Source organism: Hyalella azteca, unplaced genomic scaffold, assembly GCF_000764305.2.
Source record: "Hyalella azteca isolate HAZT.00-mixed unplaced genomic scaffold, Hazt_2.0.2 contig7133, whole genome shotgun sequence".
Taxonomy (NCBI): Eukaryota; Metazoa; Arthropoda; class Malacostraca; order Amphipoda; family Hyalellidae; genus Hyalella; species Hyalella azteca.
The window spans coordinates 62,193-80,941 of NW_025937263.1; the positions used below are offsets into that span (position 1 = coordinate 62,193).

The window sequence follows — 18,749 nt, forward strand, 5'->3', positions numbered from 1 at the left end:
AATTTTGGCCATTGTAGCGGCTAATGTAGCGCGCTACATTTTACTGTAGCGGTAGCGGTAGCGCCCGTTACAATCTAGTGGGTGTAGCGGTAGCGGTAGCGCCCGCTACATTTAGAGCATGTAGCGGTAGCGGTAGCGCCGCTACATTTCCAAGTAGCGCTGCCCAGCTCTGATAATTAGTGACAGCGAACAACACATGAACTTTTGACAATGGCAAAGCTGTCAATGTTTACCTGAATAAATTAATGGGAGGTACCAATAACACACTCGAGAAACTCGCCATGCATACTTCAATTTCAATGAAAGTGTCAGACAAAATTTATTAGACATTCCATCATCAGTTGCCATCACCAGATAAATTGTTAGGCGCGAAAACCATCGGAACATCAAGATGAAGTATCGAAGAAACTTTTTCTTGAAGCGTCAGCGATATATAGGAGTTTCAACGCGGGGCATTGACGCTATATAATTATAAATAAAAAAATGTGACAGCGTTAATGGAGCACGGCAAAACTTAGCATACAATTTACATATCGTAGAATTACACTATGCCTTTCTTGGACGCACTGCAGACACACAGAAACAAGATACGAGGTTGTTAGTATGAAGATAATTTGTGTCGGGCCGTCCGACACATGCAACCGAGTATTTTGATCACGAGTGAAGGAAGCGAGTCATATATAGCCTGACACCACGAGACGTAAAGTACCATGTTCATCATAGTATATATATATATCATGTTCGTCACTATATATGCCATGTTCATCACTATATATGCCATGTTCATCACTATTTATGCCATGTCCATCACTATATATGCCATGTCCATCACTATATATTACATGTTCATTACTATATATAGTGCGCCCATCACTGTATATACCACGCTCATCACCACAATCAAAACGATGACTTTCATTATGATAGGTTTGAATGATTATATATGCTACTTCAATAACAAAGAGATATAAACGATTCTGTTTTTTACTTCTAAATTATGCCTGGCATCCGGAGGATTGAGTAATTCGTTGGAGTAGAATAATTCATATCCATTTGGTGAGCACAAACGAGCATCTACCACCATGCTTATAGATGTCATAGCCTGAACAATCAATTCTAAGCCAAAGAGAAATGACCGTAAATACTAAGAGCCATAAATTAGTATGATCAAATGACCGTAAATACTAGGAGCCATAAATTAGCGTGATCAGATGACCGTAAATATTAGGAGCCATAAATTAGCATGATCAAATGACCGTAAATACTAGGAGCCATAAATTAGCGTGATCAGATGTCCGTAAATATTAGGAGCCATAAATTAGCATGATCAAATGACCTTAAATATTAGGAGCCTTAAATTAGGATGATCAAATGACCGTAAATACTAGGAGCCATGATTGAGCATGATCGAAATGCCTGTAAATACTAAATCGTATTTGTCTTACATTCTTCAAAGATTTATTCATTTAGCTTCGCTTCATTTAAACTGTTCAGTCATTTGCTGTTAACAACCCAAATTCGATGACGCAATTGTTTTACTTTAGTTTCACGCGTAAACTAGGATTTTTATAAATGGCGGAATTTTTCCCGCGGACGTTGAAATATTAACGACCAACTAAGACAAATGAATGCTCGAAAATAACATCGGAAAGCCATGCATCGACTGCAGCGAGCGCTAGTGACCGCAACGACGGCTGGCTGATTGTTGCCAATTTAATGCCTTGATTTTATATTAATGGCATTATACAAATAATTTATTTTGCCTTAAATTTATTTAATGCCTTCAAATTATTATTTTAAGGTATTGATGCTAATGCATCTACTGAGGAAACAGCACGACGGTGAATTAGTCTTAGTATAGAAGTGAAAGCAGAAAAAATATTTGGTAACGTAGTAAAATTAAAAGCACTCGAATTAAAAACATGAATTAGTAAATGGAGTCCAAAAACTATTGAAATAAATTCAGCTCGGAGTAAAATAAAGTCAAAACTAACGAAAATTTAAAGAAGTTAAACACAACAGAATTTGAGGTTGTAGAACCGATGGAAATCAGAAAACTTTTCACCGAAGCACATCAATAAAACTCTTCCGAATCGAACAAAGTGGTGTTTGTCATACGCCGTATAATTTTCTTCCCAATATGTTATGTACTCAAGTAAACAGGAATAGACACTCGGGCACTGACACCTGCGGGCAAGCCAGGCTGTGGTGTACAAGGGAAGGCTTTTACTACGCAACATAAAAGGAGAGCATTTTATGCAGGCTCCATAAAATGGATGATGGGTGCGGCGTTCCCCCAAGGTCTCGGTTGTCATATAAAATATAAATCGTGCAAAATAATTCATTGAAAGCATTAAAAGAACGTCTACAGAATGTGATGTAACGAGTATCGTTCAGCGAAATACCATATTAAAGACTTGAAACAAATGCAAATGGCATCCAAATTTTTAATTTCTTTGATAGTTCAGCAACTAAAAGAGAAAATATAACGGAAAAAAGATCGTTGAAAGTGCAATGATATTTAATGGTCCAATCACCGTCCCTACGTACGATTTTTCCTTAATGAAAAAGGCCATATTCTTCATACACAAAATCAATTTTATTCAAGCTACCTTCTTTAATTACACACCAACTATATATGCACTTGAATAGAACACGCGCAAACAGTGTAAAAAAAGGTTTGTTATGCAATCTATTCAGTCTGATTTGTAAGCTTTACACTCTGTGCATGCTGAACAACTTCACTCCTTTATATAAGTTATCTACTTACGCCGCTATTTAAGCCATATACACTCGGAGATGCACGATTTACAATTCACCATGCAAGGTTTACATGCTGATTTGCCAGTAATTCCACACAAATAACACCGTTAAGCTACACATCGAAGAAAGATGTCTTCTTCACATAACCCGATTTATTATTTCTTAAGAACCAAGGCAGCGGAAGAAACTTCCCGAGTTTTTCAATGGAGTCCTCAGTCATGGTATAGCAACGTATATAGCCTCAGGCTCGTCATTATAGAAGCAGATCAGTCGTCGCCAGGGACGAAGAAGAATACAAGTGGTGGTCAGATTTCGACGTTGATTTAACGTTTAATTTTTCTTGATCAACATTTCAACCTTATATCAACGTTGTTTCAACGTCATGTTTCTGCTATAGGTATGTAAATAAAACTGCGTGCTCGCTACGATCGCCCTGATGTTGAATATTTAAGGTATGAACAATAGGATGATTTAAAAAAAAAAAACAAGCCAATAGTTCCTTCCAGGTAATAGGATGAGTTATTTTCAGTACCATTGCCTCATTTATTTATGAATGCCATCAATTGGGGGATTAGTATCCGCAAAGTTCAGGTTCGCTTCGGAAGATGTTTATTTTAGAGTTTCGAAGAAATTATTGACAAAGGTCATCTTAATAGCGAATCTTTAGCTCAGATCCTTTGTAACTTAGTAGTTAATTTGTGTGTATTTTTTACGTGTTCTCATTCCGTCCCTTATCGTATCCAATAAATGAGGAAACAAAACCTACGGGAACCCCAAGCACTATATAAACTAATGATCGTAAAGTAGGAAAATATGAAAATTATCAAGAAAAACAATAACAAATATAATAATGATGAAATTATGAAATTATGAATACAAAAATATTGATCGTTTTTTTCTTATCTCTTGTGATCTTGACAGAACTTCGAGCTCTAATTTTGGATTCAAGATTCAGGACCTTTCTGTAATTAAAAAACAAACCCAAATTTAGAACTAGCAATAATTGACTAAACATTAAATATGAAATCGCACAATATATACAAATAAATAAAGAACATGTATCTCACTAAGTTCACGACAAATATTTAAGCACCACTGAATTTACACGCACATAATAATCACAAATATAACCAGCACTGATGCAACCAGCGTACCTTTGTGTTGGATCATGCAACAATAACAACTAAAAACAATTGATGTGCGAAGTCAAATCGGAGGTGATTCAAAATATGTTTATGAATATGTTGTGTGATGGAATGATTTTAGCTTTGCATGCATTTAAAAAAAATATGGAGCAGCCACTGGGAAGGTTCACTAAAAAGACTAAATGCGCTTAGTATTTTCCAGCCTTTTGAACTAACATAAAATTCGTGATCACATGTTTAGCGGGCAAAGTTGACGATCTCCTCGAGGTAATTACAATGGTTAACAGGCAAAATAACCGCAAAGAACTGTATAGCGACCTGCTTATATACAATATATCATGCATGGCAAAATTCAACCAGCACCAGCTTGTAATATCCACGTTATAGAAGAGATCTTGAATTCTGTTGCTTATAAAAAGTTTTCGGGCAACGAATTTTTTTCGTTCAAGTAGAGATTATAGGCTACGAAATTCAGAGACGAATCTCACGATGATACACTCGTGAGATTCGATGAAGATGCAACGCAATGATTTTAATAATAAAACTCAATAAAGTGAGCAAAGAATCGGCACCAAAATGACAAATTTATCTTTTAAAGAAATTGGGGCATGCCTTGGAAAGTTTGAGCCATGTGCAACTGTTTACGAAAGATAAAATAGTATACATTTAAAAATTACTTTTTACAACACTTCTAAAGGATCCAGTGTCACAGATGTTACTTATGTGCAATGAATTTCTAATTTTATTTTCATATACTAACAAAAAAAAATTTTAATCTTATTTTAATATTAGAAAAAATTAATGTTAAAAATTATTTATTCTGTCAATTGATTCATGCATTCTCTCCGACTTTACGCAAGTGTTCATATTTAAGATCGATTAAAGAGGTAGAAGTGTGTTAAGTATCGATGAGAAGATTTGTAGTAGACAGACAAACAAACAAGAAGTGAATTAATGAGAAGTGTTGTAAAAAGTTGACCTTTTTTACAACACTTCTCTTTAACTTCTGTCGGTCTCTCTGTCTGTCTGTCTATCTGTCTGCTACAAATCTTATAATCGAAATTTAACACACTTGTACTTATCCTATTGATCTGAAATTTTGCACACTTGCGTAAAGTTGAGACAATGCAAGAATCAAATGAGAAAATAAATGATTTTAAAAATAAACTTTTTTTCAATATTGAAAAAATAGAAAAAAAATTTTGTCAGCTACAAATCTTATAACTGATATTTGATACATTTTTACCTGTACAACTGATCTGAAATTTTGCACACTTCTAGCTGTAAAGTCGGAGGCAATGCACGAATCAATTGACAGAATAAATAATTTTGAAAAAAAATTTATATGTTGAAAAAATTGAAATTTGTTTAATTCTCGAAAATAAAATGAGAAATTCATTGTACATCTCTAACATTGGAGACACTGGATTCTTTAGAAGTGTTGTCTTTAAAAAGTAATTTTTAAACATATATTATTACAACACTTCTCTTTAAAACTTCACTTCTTGTTGTTTGTTTGTCTGTCTGCTACAAATCTTATAATCGATATTAACACACTTCTACCTCTTCAATCGATCTGAAATTTTGCACACTTGCGTTAAGTCGGAGACAATACATTAATCAATTGACAGAATAAATAATTTTGAATTTGTTTATATATAATAAAAATTAAAAGGTATTTCTTTATATATGAGAATAATTTTAGAAATTCAGTGTAAATGCGTAACATCCGAGACACTGGATTCTTTGGAAGTGTTGTCGTTAAAAATAAATTTTTAAACGCATATTATTATGCACCTAAATTAAGTCAAAATTCATCCTAGGCGAAGATATGCGGCACAGAATTCAACAAAGTAGTTTTTACCGTTATATTTTTCGCCTCGCAGCAGAGATAAAAACCACATATCAAATTCTCGTTCGCAATTAATTTTGTACTTACTGTCATACATTCTTTCATACAAGTCGCACATTCCTTCATGAAAGTCGTACATTTTTTCATGCAACTCCTACATTCTTTCATGTAATTGTTATACATTCTTTCATGCAGGAGACGCATTCTTCCATGCAACTCATGCATTTTTCCATGAAGTCGAGTATTTTTTAATGCAAATCATGCACTTATTGATGCAAGTCATGCATTCTTTCATGAAGTCACGCATTTTTTCACGCAAGTCATGCATTCCCCCACGCAAGTCACGTATTTTTTAACGCAAGTCACGCATTTACTTCTAAAAGCTTAGCCATTCTAGAGAGGAAATTTCCATTTTCGAGCTGAAATGAAGATGCATGCGCGGCGCCGCGGTCACGTCGCGGGAGACGAGTAGTGCCACTGACATCCTCCGCCTCGCCTGCGGTGGAAAAACCGACCACGCTCACGAGATTACGACCAAGATTGCGCGCACAAAACAAGGAGATATGGAAACTATGGGGGATAAGAGCAACAAAGTGAAAAATTAATGAAAATAGTAGATATTACTATATTTCAATTTCATTTTAAATATAGGGTGAAAGGTAGGAGTAAGAGGCTAAACAATGGAAACGACGCGAAGAAGGTAAAATTACTCTGAATAAAGCTCAAGAAAGTGCGAAAAGTCCTCTTTTTTTTAACGTCGAGCAGCTTAGTGAAAAAGAACGTTGACAGTAATGAGCTCGATATCTTATCAATACCTGAACGAGGAAATGAGAAAATTCATCAAGATGTGTTGAACACTCGCCACGAACAGCTAGGGTAACTCGTGTGGAGCAAACAAAATCATATTTTTCAATACATTGAAAATTAAACTAAAAAGAATAATATCGAAAAATATAAATTACCCGTCATTTTGACGTGGCGACGAAGAAGTGGACATCCAAGGGAGCGGACATCGATTGTTAAATGAATTGTATAAGAACTTTGCTCTAAAAAGCGGATTTATTAAAGGTCCTATTACTCCTAAACTACTATTAAATGTTAAACGAGTTCAATTCACCCATAAAACCAATCAATATAGGTGTGCCACAATTAAGGCTCTGTACTGGGACCTCTTTTCTTTACTATTTTTATTAATGACATTGCTTCATCTCTTAATGTGAACTGCAAACTTTTTGCCGACGACGCAGTGTTTTATGTCTCGAGAAGTTCCTTCGACGAAGTGTGCGATAACATATCGGAACTGACTGCGCATTTGTCGAGATGGCTTTTAGATAACAAGCTAGTAGCTCACACTGACAAGACTAAGTTGATGCTTTTTACTCTTAGACCCGTTTTCGTCCTACGTGATATAACCTTTAATGGCACAATTTTACAATGGGTCGACGAATTTCGATATCTTGGTTTAATCCTCGACAACAAGATTTCCTTCAATAAGCATATCAACTACGTCTGTCAGGGGCTGAGTAAAGCCCACGGAGTTTTGCGTGCATTGTCGAGCGTCCTACCTTTTACTTCGTTAAAAACTCTTTTCTACGCATTGTCTGTTTCTAAACTAGCATACACTTTGGTAATCTGGAGGGGGGGGGGTGTACCTTTTAATACAAAGAAGAGGGTCATTACGCTAGTTAATAAACAATTGCGTTCCATGCTTAGGGTTAAGTATGATGTCAATAATATTCCTTTGACTCGCACTAGCGTATTATATAAGCAGTCTAAAATCTTGAAACTCGACGATATGTACAAATTTGAGCTTTCAAAATTCATGCATAGGGCACTTTTCCATGATGATCGTCTTTTTGAGTCTGCCTTCGCCTCGCTCGTCCCTCAACATTCCCATAATACCAGGGGCGTAGGATTTAACTTGCCAGCGGTTCGTCTGGAAGTAGAAAAAAGCGGTACTGTTTTTAACTGCGTCAAATATTTTAATGAATTGCATGAAGATTTTAAAAAAAGATTGTCCCAAATTACTTTTAAAAACGAAATTCCGTAAATTTATTCTTGACCAGTATTAATTCGACTTCGTTTGTCATGCAGGTTCTGAATATTTTTGACTCAATATTTCAAGTTTTTACCCGTTTTTAATCACTGTTATATTGATATTGCTTTGTTACGCTTAATTTTAGTGACATCCTGTTATCAGTTTTCTTGAGGTTTTTTCCTTGTATGTGTTTAACTTAGAAACTTTCTGTTGCTCTTAACTTCTTTGACTTATCATTGGAATAGAGTTTTAAATCACCTTTGTTGCCTGCGAAGCTTATCTGCTTATGGGCATTCACTTGGATGTCTCTATTATTTTATAAATGTTTTTCTTTTTCTCTTTTGAGTTGTAACTAGAGCTCCTTTGTGAATAAAAATCAATCAAATCAATCAATCAATCAATCCTATATAAAAGCTGTTAAATTAAGGACCATTACGGCTGCCACCTATAGCTGCTCATCAGCTGTGCATTCATCTGCACCGCAACCTTTGCCGACCGGCAATGAATAATTTTGCAGCTTGAAATTATTCTTGATTATTTTGCAGCTTGAAATTAATTATTATTAATTATTATATTATTAACAAATATGACGCCGTTACTTTCACTTAATAACTGCAATGTCAAAATTACGCCTCGATTGTAAGTTCACATCTCAAGACTGAAACGAAGGCAAGTCGCACACTAAACGATATTTCCATAAAAAACTAAGAAATCCTTTTGATATGTTTAGCATCAAGTTGCTTGAGTTAAAGAAACAAGCTAGACTTTCTGAATAGTGTCGTGTGTCAACAGCTTGGAAAACTAGGATCATTGGAACAAGTGCCAACAAAATATAATGTAGGCATAAATGAAAATGGCCAAATACTCGAATTTCACCTAACAAGTCACGAGTAATATTAACGCTATGGAATCTCTCCTTGCTTAAACAAACCGATTTTAAATTTGTTTCGTAACTTTTAGGGCTTAGAAAAGCCATCTTGTGGGGAGTGAAGTAAACAAGGCAAACCAACTGCTAACACCCACACCCTTTCCAAGAAACTTGCATAATTAAAGCGAAAGGTGAAGTGTGGATGATTTTCGTACGTCAGTCAGCGCCAGGCTGCAGTTGTCGTACAGTCTAGGCAGGCTGGAGCAGCAGTGACAGCGACGAGCGTGATCGATACTACAAGCTAGCACCGGGCGACGTGCTGTACTAGGGTAAGGTTACTTGCTGTACCAGGGTAAGGTTACTTGCTGTACCAGGGTAAAGTTACTTGCTGTACCAGGGTAAAGTTACTTGCTGTACTAGGGTAAGGTTACTTGCTGTACCAGGGTAAAGTTACTTGCTGTACCAGGGTAAAGTTACTTGCTGTACCAGGGTAAAGTTACTTGCTGTACCAGGGTAAAGTTACTTGCCAGTGTAACAACCAACTCTCATATTCAACTTGATGACATCAATTTTAATTGTTGACGGAGCAGCGCGCGTATATATAATTACTACTCTATTAATTATTATTACGCACGTAACGACGTGCGTGGCTATCAAAGAAGTAGTATTTGAAGCGCGGATTTTTAACGTACTCAAATCATTCTAAATTTAAACTTTGTCAACACATATTCGGCCACAACGGACTAAATTAACTTGAAAAATCATTTGTTTTAGTTTTATCCGCATGCGTCAATTCGCTACACATGCAAGTCAGAAGGGAATCTGTCGACACGAAAGTGCACTGGACTTGCCAGTGGATGCGTCATTAAATTATTATTAATAATTTATTTTTTAAATAATTCACTTCAATAATAATTTGCATAATAATTTGAAGAGCACAAGCACGTCCATCAAACAGGCCTCGATGGAGCAGTCGACATGATAGCCATTTTTCCGTGCGCTTGTGATTCAACACAATGCGGAGTCTTATACAATTTTTACGTAAATACCAAATTTATAACCTGAACAAGTTCGTGTAAATTTAGAAATAAAGTTCCCATCTCGCACTTCAAGGTTTTTCGAGTCGGAAGGTTTTTACCTCACAACTTGTGCAGAAAGCTAGTGCAGTGAAGTCCGTATAGGAGCACTCGAGTCTTTAATATCTACAAGGATGGAAACATCGCTGTAGGTGGTGAAGCAGTGGAGCGAAAGGAGGACTTGCAGCCATCGATCTCGAGGCCCAGCAATACAAAGGCAAACAAGAGCTTGCTTAGTTCTGGTTACCCTAGCTGCTGAACTAAGACAGAGGTAAGTATGAAAAGGCAAGCCAATTCATGTCCTATTGTACTTGAAACACGAGTGAAGTCTTGAGGAAGATCCTTTACTGTTCTTAAAACGTATATTTACAGGAGTAGCGATCGTAAACTACTGAATTCGTTCCCACTGCATTCTTAACATTTCGCACTGTCAATAAGCTAAAATTTTCAAGAAGTCTACTCATGTTATTGATGAAAGATGAATTTCTAGTATTATCTGTGAAAAAAATCATATATACGCATGTCTTTCAAGCATGAATATTCAAACTATTTCCGGCCTATTCAATTCCCGAAGTTAGAGATTCATAAGCTTGCATATTACTGCACACTCGACCGGAAAGTTACAGACTTCTTTCAAGATCCTAAACGCAACGTCTCGCGTCTGTCCATAAATACGAAGTTGTCGAGCCAATAAATGACTTGACAGGCAAGAAAAGTTTGGCCGTCAAATACAGTCGAGCTTGTATTTGATGTCAAGAAAAAGGTCTTAATATTGAGACCTGGCCATCAGAGGAGTCGATTGAATGCGGTACACGAGGAGAGTATCTCTTAAATTTCATCAAACAGGAAAGTTTGATGAAGGATTTTTTGGTTTCAAGTTAGGGATCTTTTGAGCGCTGCGAAGTTCTCGAAGGGATGGAATCTGTCCGCTTCTGTGAACACAATGAATTAGTTGCCCGAGAGCTCGGTGATCGCGAGAATGAAAATAAAGTGACTTACTAGGGATCTGATTGGGACGAGTGCACTTAAATATCACAGAGATAGCTTATCTTAATTACAACCAGATCTAGAGAGCTCGATTCTAGTTCTCGAGCAGAAAAATGTCTAGGGACTGACTGAGATCGTAAAAGATACTTCAGAGAAATATGTCGCTAAACATAACCGGAATCAGCCTCCCTGTCACACTAAATGGCTCTGAGCGACATTTTCTCTATGTAAATCATAACAAAAAATTCCATCACGCCACAAGAATTTACACGTAACCATATGAAACAGGTCCATTCATAGGGAATTCAAGACTGGAATCAAAATGCTAATCCAGAAAGTTTTAGAAAATACTTCCAAAGAATCCACTCTCTGGAGATGTGGTTAAACTTGACATGAGGTAGCAACACAAAACAACTGTAGCGTGGGTACAATCCGCGTCAATTCAAGATGGCTCGGCTAAACACGATTGGGAACAATTCTACGAAATTCTAAAAATGTTCAAAACTCACAAACAATAGCAAATACAAGAATGATGGATGAAGTATCCGCGTCTATAATCGCAAATTGCTTTGAATTACAATAAAAAATATTCATCTTTATTCACACTTCTCAAAATTATATATACTACATCTTATACAATATACACGTATAGTTTAATTTTTGGATATTGTACTTTCAAATTTTGTTTTTCTAATACGAGTACATGTCGTTACCATTATAGGAGCAATGTAAATGAAAGACTGGAAGTAAAAAAATAACGACTTGCAAACTATGCGACAAGTCGCTAAAGCCAAGAGAGACTCTGATCCACTAACTCGCTCGCTCGGAAACGCTAAGCTCACTAGAGCGCGAGCTAGAAAATTCCACACGTTTGTCACAGCTTCCGCATGCGGAACTCGATTAAATTACAAGCTTGAAAAATATATAGATACTATTGTGCAGCAGTTAGCAATTACATGTACTTGTTAAATTTCATAGAAGGAAACATTTCTGCCTGGGATTAGATTTGCGCAAATTAAACTTTAAAGATTCAAAATATACATATATCTTTACAAAATTACAAGACTAGGAATTTCAGGTGCCAGAATCCTTTCAATAACTAAAAAAAAATGTACGGCAATTGTAAGCCTTGACATGAGAGCTGCGTTGCTAACTGCGAGTACTCTCAACCAATGAAAAAATGCATTATTTTGTCTATAAAATAAAAAGCATTGTGTAAAATTAATCACAGCATTGAATCGAGAAAAAAAACTAAATTGAATTGTAACTTCAAAAAGTTGGGTTCCAAAAAGGAGAGTAAATATGGGGAAATTAGGACGTATAGGAGAGGCTAGGATGAGACGTCGGAATCAAGGAGCAGGTGTCGGCTGATTTTACAGAGCGTTCTTATGTTGGCCAACCGAGGATTATAGTGGATAAAAAATGTATAGCATGCACCAATACTCGGGCAATTGTTATTGACAATAATGTCGAGACTGCACTTCTACCCACCACCTCTCGCAGTCTTGACCTCTCTCATCTCACAGAAGTAAACAGCGTCAACACCACTTTCCACCCTCACAACAGTGCCCTTAAACATCATCATCACACACAAGCCATCATCCCACACAACAGTATACCTCAAACAACACGACACTTCACCACCCTCATCACACCCAAGTCACCACCTGTTTTCCTTGTGATGCGAGGGTTCAGTTAAGGCCCCACAAGAAATATCGTGTCAGTTGCTTTGTTCTTCCAATTAGCGAGACGGGCTCCTAATTGCTTGATTGCGTCTAATTCTTCACAATCTCATTACGGACTTCCTCATCTCTGCACGCCCCACCATCAGCTGCCAGAATAATCAACTCGACTGGTCATGTAATTACCGAGGGCTGGGGTGTTCTTCACTAGGCTGTTCGCCTAGCGAACAACACTAGGATATTCGCCTAGAAAACAACACTAGGATGTTCGCCTAGCGAACAACACTAGCATTTTCGCCTAGCGAACAACACTAGGATGTTCGCCTAACGAACAACACTAGGATGTTCGCCTAGCGAACAACGCTAGGATATTCGCCGAGCGAACAACACTAGGCTGTTCGCCTAGCGAACAACAGCAGGATGTTCACCTAGCGAACAACACTATAGGCCTCTGTACGTCCACCGTCACTGCAAGAATCATCAAGTCGGTATAATTCCCGGACTTGAATTCGATGGAGTTTATTACGGAGCAAGTTTTAGTTATTTTGCCGAAAACATCTTCAAGAGATACAAAGGTATAATCTAAACCTTCTGCAAAAACTACAACCCGTTGAATTCGCGTGCTATATATTGAATAACGGCAATATTTTGACTGGGATAAGTCAAGGTCTAACATTTTAATCTGCATTGCCACGTGCAACCCTAAACAAAAGTAAAGTGCATGGACATGCAGCCTTCACTAGTTAAATGATTTGCTATTTCTTAAAATTCTTCGTGACATTTAACTACGGTTTTCGTACAAAGATTAATCGAATTTTCAAGTTGGAATTGCTTAAAAATTTCATTCTTTGGTATTCATGTTATTCGAAAATGTGTAAATATAATTACACAGGAGTAACTGCACAATTAGTAGGCTGCAACATCAAGTTCCTGCTACCAAAAAATTGCTATTTTAGGGAGACGATGCCAGGAAATTCACGGGCGAAGCGAGGCGGAGACAATCCCTCTAATGCGGCAGCTGATCGCCAGGCAACACGAGCTCACGGCCAGCATAAGCGAGCAACCTTTACCCGACCATCCCTGGAGGGAGCTTGACCTCTTCTTCATAAACATAAACATTTGTACCGCCATATGCAAGGAGACAGTGATGAGCTTGATATACTGGCATACAATTTGCAAATATTATCAAACGTAATTTAATAATTGGTAAAAACACGTAATTTTGAGTATGATATCGCCGACAATTCATAAACATAAATATTGTATTTTTGTAATGCGTCTTCAAAATAAACCATATACTTGACATTGCCATCGGTAATAAGGGCGCTCTTATGGAGGATCACTTATGAACATATCGACACTAAAATAGGTTTTCCCGGGCGTAATTAATTTAGCTAGTAACTATAAAAGTATACAGAATTTTCCAGTCCACGGGCATCTACACGAGGAAATATATGAGCAATTTAGCAGCGAGTGCCCACACACACGCGTAATCTATCACGTCACGTCAACAAAACTGGGCGAAAATTTAACGAAGCGCGAAATTGCAGTGCTGCAATTTTTTGAAAATAAGCCAGGGTTCCACGCACGCAGCGATGCTCGAGGCTACGGCTGCTGTGACGGCATCACCTCGCTTGCCTGCGAGATTATCTTGTCCTCTCTGATGTCCAAATGCAACTTTCACATGCAAGAGGCAAGCACATATTATCTTATATCGTAACCTAAAGGAATTGTGTTTCATTAAACGATATTCTTGGGTTAGTATGCAAACATCACACTGGTTTATATTAATTATTGGTTGGGAATCAGCGGAAAACGACCTGTTGCCGAGAGGAGGGACTGCTACACCGTAAACGGTGATGAATATAAAAATTATACAGCTGTCCAGGGGTTGCACATAAGGAGGGAGATGAAATGTAGCAAGTACTTTGGAGAGGTTTGGTGGCAGGGATAAAAAATGAGTGAAGACCAGAGGAGGGAGAGTGGCAGGGAATGAAAAGGAGTGGTGATCAAAATAGGGAGAGTGGCAGGGGATGAAAATGAGTGGCGGTTAAAGTAGGGAGAGTGGAAGGGAGTGAAAAGGAATGGTAACCAGAGGAGGGAGAGTAGCAAGGAGTGATAAGGAGTGGTCACCAAAAAAGGGAGAGAGCAGGAGATAAATGGCAGTCGTGACCAGAAGAGAGTGGAAGAGCAGGAAAATGAAACGTGAAAAGGGAGTGAGGCAGCAAATGTAGAGGAATTGCGCCCTGATGAAGAGAAGCGAGCAGCAGATGAAAGGCGTTGAGCGAATGGAGAGAGCCAGTAGATTGAGGCGATGGTGCTGCGGGATGAAGTTGAAGTGCAAGAAATGGAGGGACAGAAAATAAACGAGTTTAGGGCGCGTGGAAGGGACATAGTGGGACGCGGAGGGATGAGGAGCATGCTTGAGTAGAATACGTTAAGTAGAATACGCAGACATTGAGAGAGGAATGAAGTTGAAATGGAGAGGGGATATAGAGAAGCATGGAGGTGGCATGGTGATGGAGTGACATGAAAGTGGCATGGAGAGTGACATGGAGGTGGCATGAAGAGTGAAATGAAGTTGGCATGTAGAGGGGCATGGAGTAACGCGGAGGGGAATGAAGGGGCAAAGAGAGGCTTGAAGAGCAGTATCAAAGGTCAGAGTTGAGTGCGGCAGAACAGTTGATATTCCAGAGAAGTTCGCTGAGCCAGAGCCTTTGCCCGCGGCCTCCAGGCTCCACTTATGCCAGTAAAATAAACGTTCTTGCCGCCAACCCAAGAGATATTAAAGAAAATTTGTGTCTCACTCCGAAATATTATTCGTCGTTGATATTTATTTCGAAATCCAAAGTGGTTGGGAAAAGAATTCACTATGAATTTCGGTGAAATTGTGGAGCTCCCGTGCTGCGAATTTAGGATTAGAAAACGACGAAATTTTAATCTGGTGCTGAAAGTAATAGATTCTGATATCCGGAGGGAAATGCGGTCGAGCGCATAGCCTGTCGATGGACGGATATTACCTCCAGCCAGGGATCGAACCTTCCTGCAGAAATGGATGCAAGTTATCGGTGAGAAATTGTTCAATGAGAGTCTTGTATTTGGCGCGATAGCAAGTGCTTATTATAGGTTCATTGGACGTGTCTTATGCTTCTTACCTGGCAAAGGATTAGGATAAGGAATGATGTGTTACAGGCCGTTTTGCAATGCATCTACCGACATAAAAGACATTTTGATGCTGTAAGTTACCAAAAATAGCGCGCACCTTAGTAAACCAAATAATACTGTATCGTATGATGCATGGTTTGCTTGGAATAGAAAATCCTGGAGTAAAAAAGAAACACAATCAAACGAAGCGCAGTCAGATACTAGTAAGTGAGTTACACGAAATATTCACTTCTTTAAAGAGAATCCGTATGTATTAATGTCCTTAACTGATTTACAGTTCAAAATATTGCATCGTGATAACCAGAATAAAGATAAACGAACACATAATAAATATAGATTCATTCAGCTCTCAGGATTTTCGGGCGTTATCGGTCGAGTCGTCAATAACGCCTATATAAGCGCTGTTTCATGACAGCTTTGGTGTCGGCAAATCAAATAGCGTCGAGCCAGGCGGGGTCAAATATATAGAGAGCTTGAGCTGATGGAAAACGCAAAATTAAACTATTCGGACTAAGCAGAAGCTGTAGCATTCGCTTCTTTGAAGCCTGAAAGTCGTCACCATCCTGTTTTTAGAAGATTGCATTGGTTTTGTATTACGGATAGCCGTCTTGGTACGGTTAAGGCCCGTCTTTGATGACATTTATCAAGAACGAGTAAAGTAGTGGAAGGAAAAAATTAAATGAAAGCCAAGGATGTCGAGTTTCATAGCAAGCTTGTGTGATAGATTCATCGGTAATTTGAACGTCTAATCAATTAAGCGAGAAGAGACTTGAACATTGAAAAAACGTGGAAACTATTCCTTGCTCGCAATATTAAACACATTGTGAATAATTATTATAATTGTAATTAAATGCGATTCACCATTTTGAATGAAACCGCTACTAAATCTTTAGTATGTATATCCCAAAACCACGAAAATTAATCTCATTCGGATGACAGATTTTCGCCTTTAACAAGCATTTCAGTAGCATCCGCAACACGTATTTACTGTGATTCCGACGCAATATCTATGCGAAAATCTATTATGACGGAAATAAGGAGCATTCTCCTCGTCAGAACTTGATTAATTACGTACTCTTTAAATAGGAAATTTTGAGTCTTTTAATTCCCATTCGTTTTATTCTTCATCGTGATTGAGAGCCTATCTGTGCTCATAAAGGAAGGAAGAGTCGGACAAGCCCAAAAAGCACTATATACATATATACACGTATAATTTACCTGTGATGATGGGGGCTAAACATTAAATATCTCCCGGGTTTCAATTTAGCCACAAATACAAATCAATGTTAACATCATTTTCGTAAAGAGGAAAGTGCTTATCGTGGCATGATAAAATTGAGAAAAGATGTGAGAGGTCTGGGAACAACTAAATTAGAATGAATAACAGAAACGATGACACTTCTATTTGAATATTAAATGCACACAATAAACACGACTATCGCAATCGGAGTTTCCGCGAGCCTGCTTCACTCGCGGTTTTTTAAGTATGATTTCCAACACCTCACATGAATGCAATAAAAATGGATCAAAACTCACGTTCCGAGGAGGTCCTTGAGAATGTATTTATCCTGCATGGTGGGCGTTTTCTGTTCTTTCTCTTCCTTCTTGGTTGATCGCTTGGACGATGCCGCTTCTTTATCCTTCTTCGAGCCGAAGAGTGGCATACCTCGTCAGCCTGTCAACAAAAAATACAAATCATGTAAACACAGAGGATTACCACACCGAAATCAGGATACGGGTCTTCCTGTTGCAGTATATTTTATCAATTGTCAACGCAACTCTAGAGTCGAGCGGCTCAGCAAATTGAGTGAAGAAATCCAAGTAAGGCGAGCCTTATATTAGCTGTTTATGCCTACACTGTATACCACAGTGGTTCGAATAACACCAGCAATCACTGTTAGATTTAGAACAGTTAATATTATTGTCCTAGAGACGAGGTTTAATTATAGGGACCTATATATATAGATCGCGCTTTTTCGAAATGTAGTTACTTGTAATGCGAGGCTCATATAATGTGGGGAGGAGGGACGGTGAAACAAAAATAATGTAATTCCGTCGTGCATCAATTCACATTGAAATAGTCGATTAACTTTTCAAAGCCAAGATATCAATGAAATTTAAACGTCGTGTTTTTACTGTTGAAACAACATTGTACAAGTAACGTCAATTAAATGTTGTACTGCAACGTCAACACGACGTTGCAAGCATGTCGTTTCTTCAATTTTCTTTCTGAACTAGTATTCAAAATTATTCAAACGTCATGAACGGCGGTTGGTTCAACGTTGATTCAAGCAAAAAATAACTGCTGGTTTATTAATAAATAGAACTAAAGTAACAGTGTCGAGTAATAATGATCAGAATTAAGCACTCAGCTCATGATCAGTTCTAGCAGTAGTAGATATACCAGCGTCGCTTACAGCACTGAAAGCACTCGCAAGTTTTCATTCAGCACTTGCCACACTAGATAAAACTGTCAGCAGCAGGAGATATCAGCACTAATAACAATTGCAAGTGCAGCACTAGGAATAATAGATAAAACGGCCGGCAGCAGCAGCATAAAAGTTCTCCGATAAGATACATACAAAGGAAGCCCGAGCCCTGCGATAAGAGATGTGCTTCTCCAGAGAGGACAAATAGCTGTGTCAAGGCTACACTAAACGGTATAACTGATGTGCCGTGCAACTGTCGGTGTAACTGATGCACCGAGCAACTGTCGGTGTAACTGCTGATGCACCAAGCAACTGTCGGTATAACTGATGTGCCGTGCAACTAACTGAGTAACTGATGCGTCATACATCTTGCGCAATAACTGATGTTTCATGCGGTGGACGATATAATTGATGTGTTGGTACGTATATAAAACTGACGACGCAACTTATTTTTTTTTTAAGAACAGTTTAAGACATTAAGGGTAGTATTCTGTATTTCGGAACCTCTGTGAACCAAGCATTGAAACTGCAAAAGAAGGCAAAACTATACATTTTTATGAACGATTTCATAATCAGCAATCGTCTCATATAGCGAGATGAAATTTTTAAACGGGGCTGATCACGTCTACAAACAAACGTGTTAATATTGAAGCTAAACTAATAATTCACGGCCTACATTCAAACCTCTTAATGCCCTAAACATACAAAGACCAGAGTAAAATGAACAATTTAATTAATTCCCAT

General features: G+C 37.9%; 1 protein-coding gene across 3 annotated transcripts in view; it reads right to left on the reverse strand.

The window, feature by feature from the left end:
* LOC108679228 (calcium/calmodulin-dependent protein kinase type 1) overlaps positions 1–18,749 on the reverse strand; it is a 76,167-nt gene that overhangs the window by 46,193 nt on the left and 11,225 nt on the right. For all 3 annotated transcript variants that reach the window (XM_018167828.2, XM_018167826.2, XM_047881138.1), the window contains exon 2: positions 17,113–17,251. In XM_018167828.2, coding sequence (XP_018023317.1) covers positions 17,113–17,240 — 128 coding nt within the window. In that variant the 5' untranslated portion in view covers positions 17,241–17,251. The remainder of the gene's footprint in view (positions 1–17,112; positions 17,252–18,749) is intronic.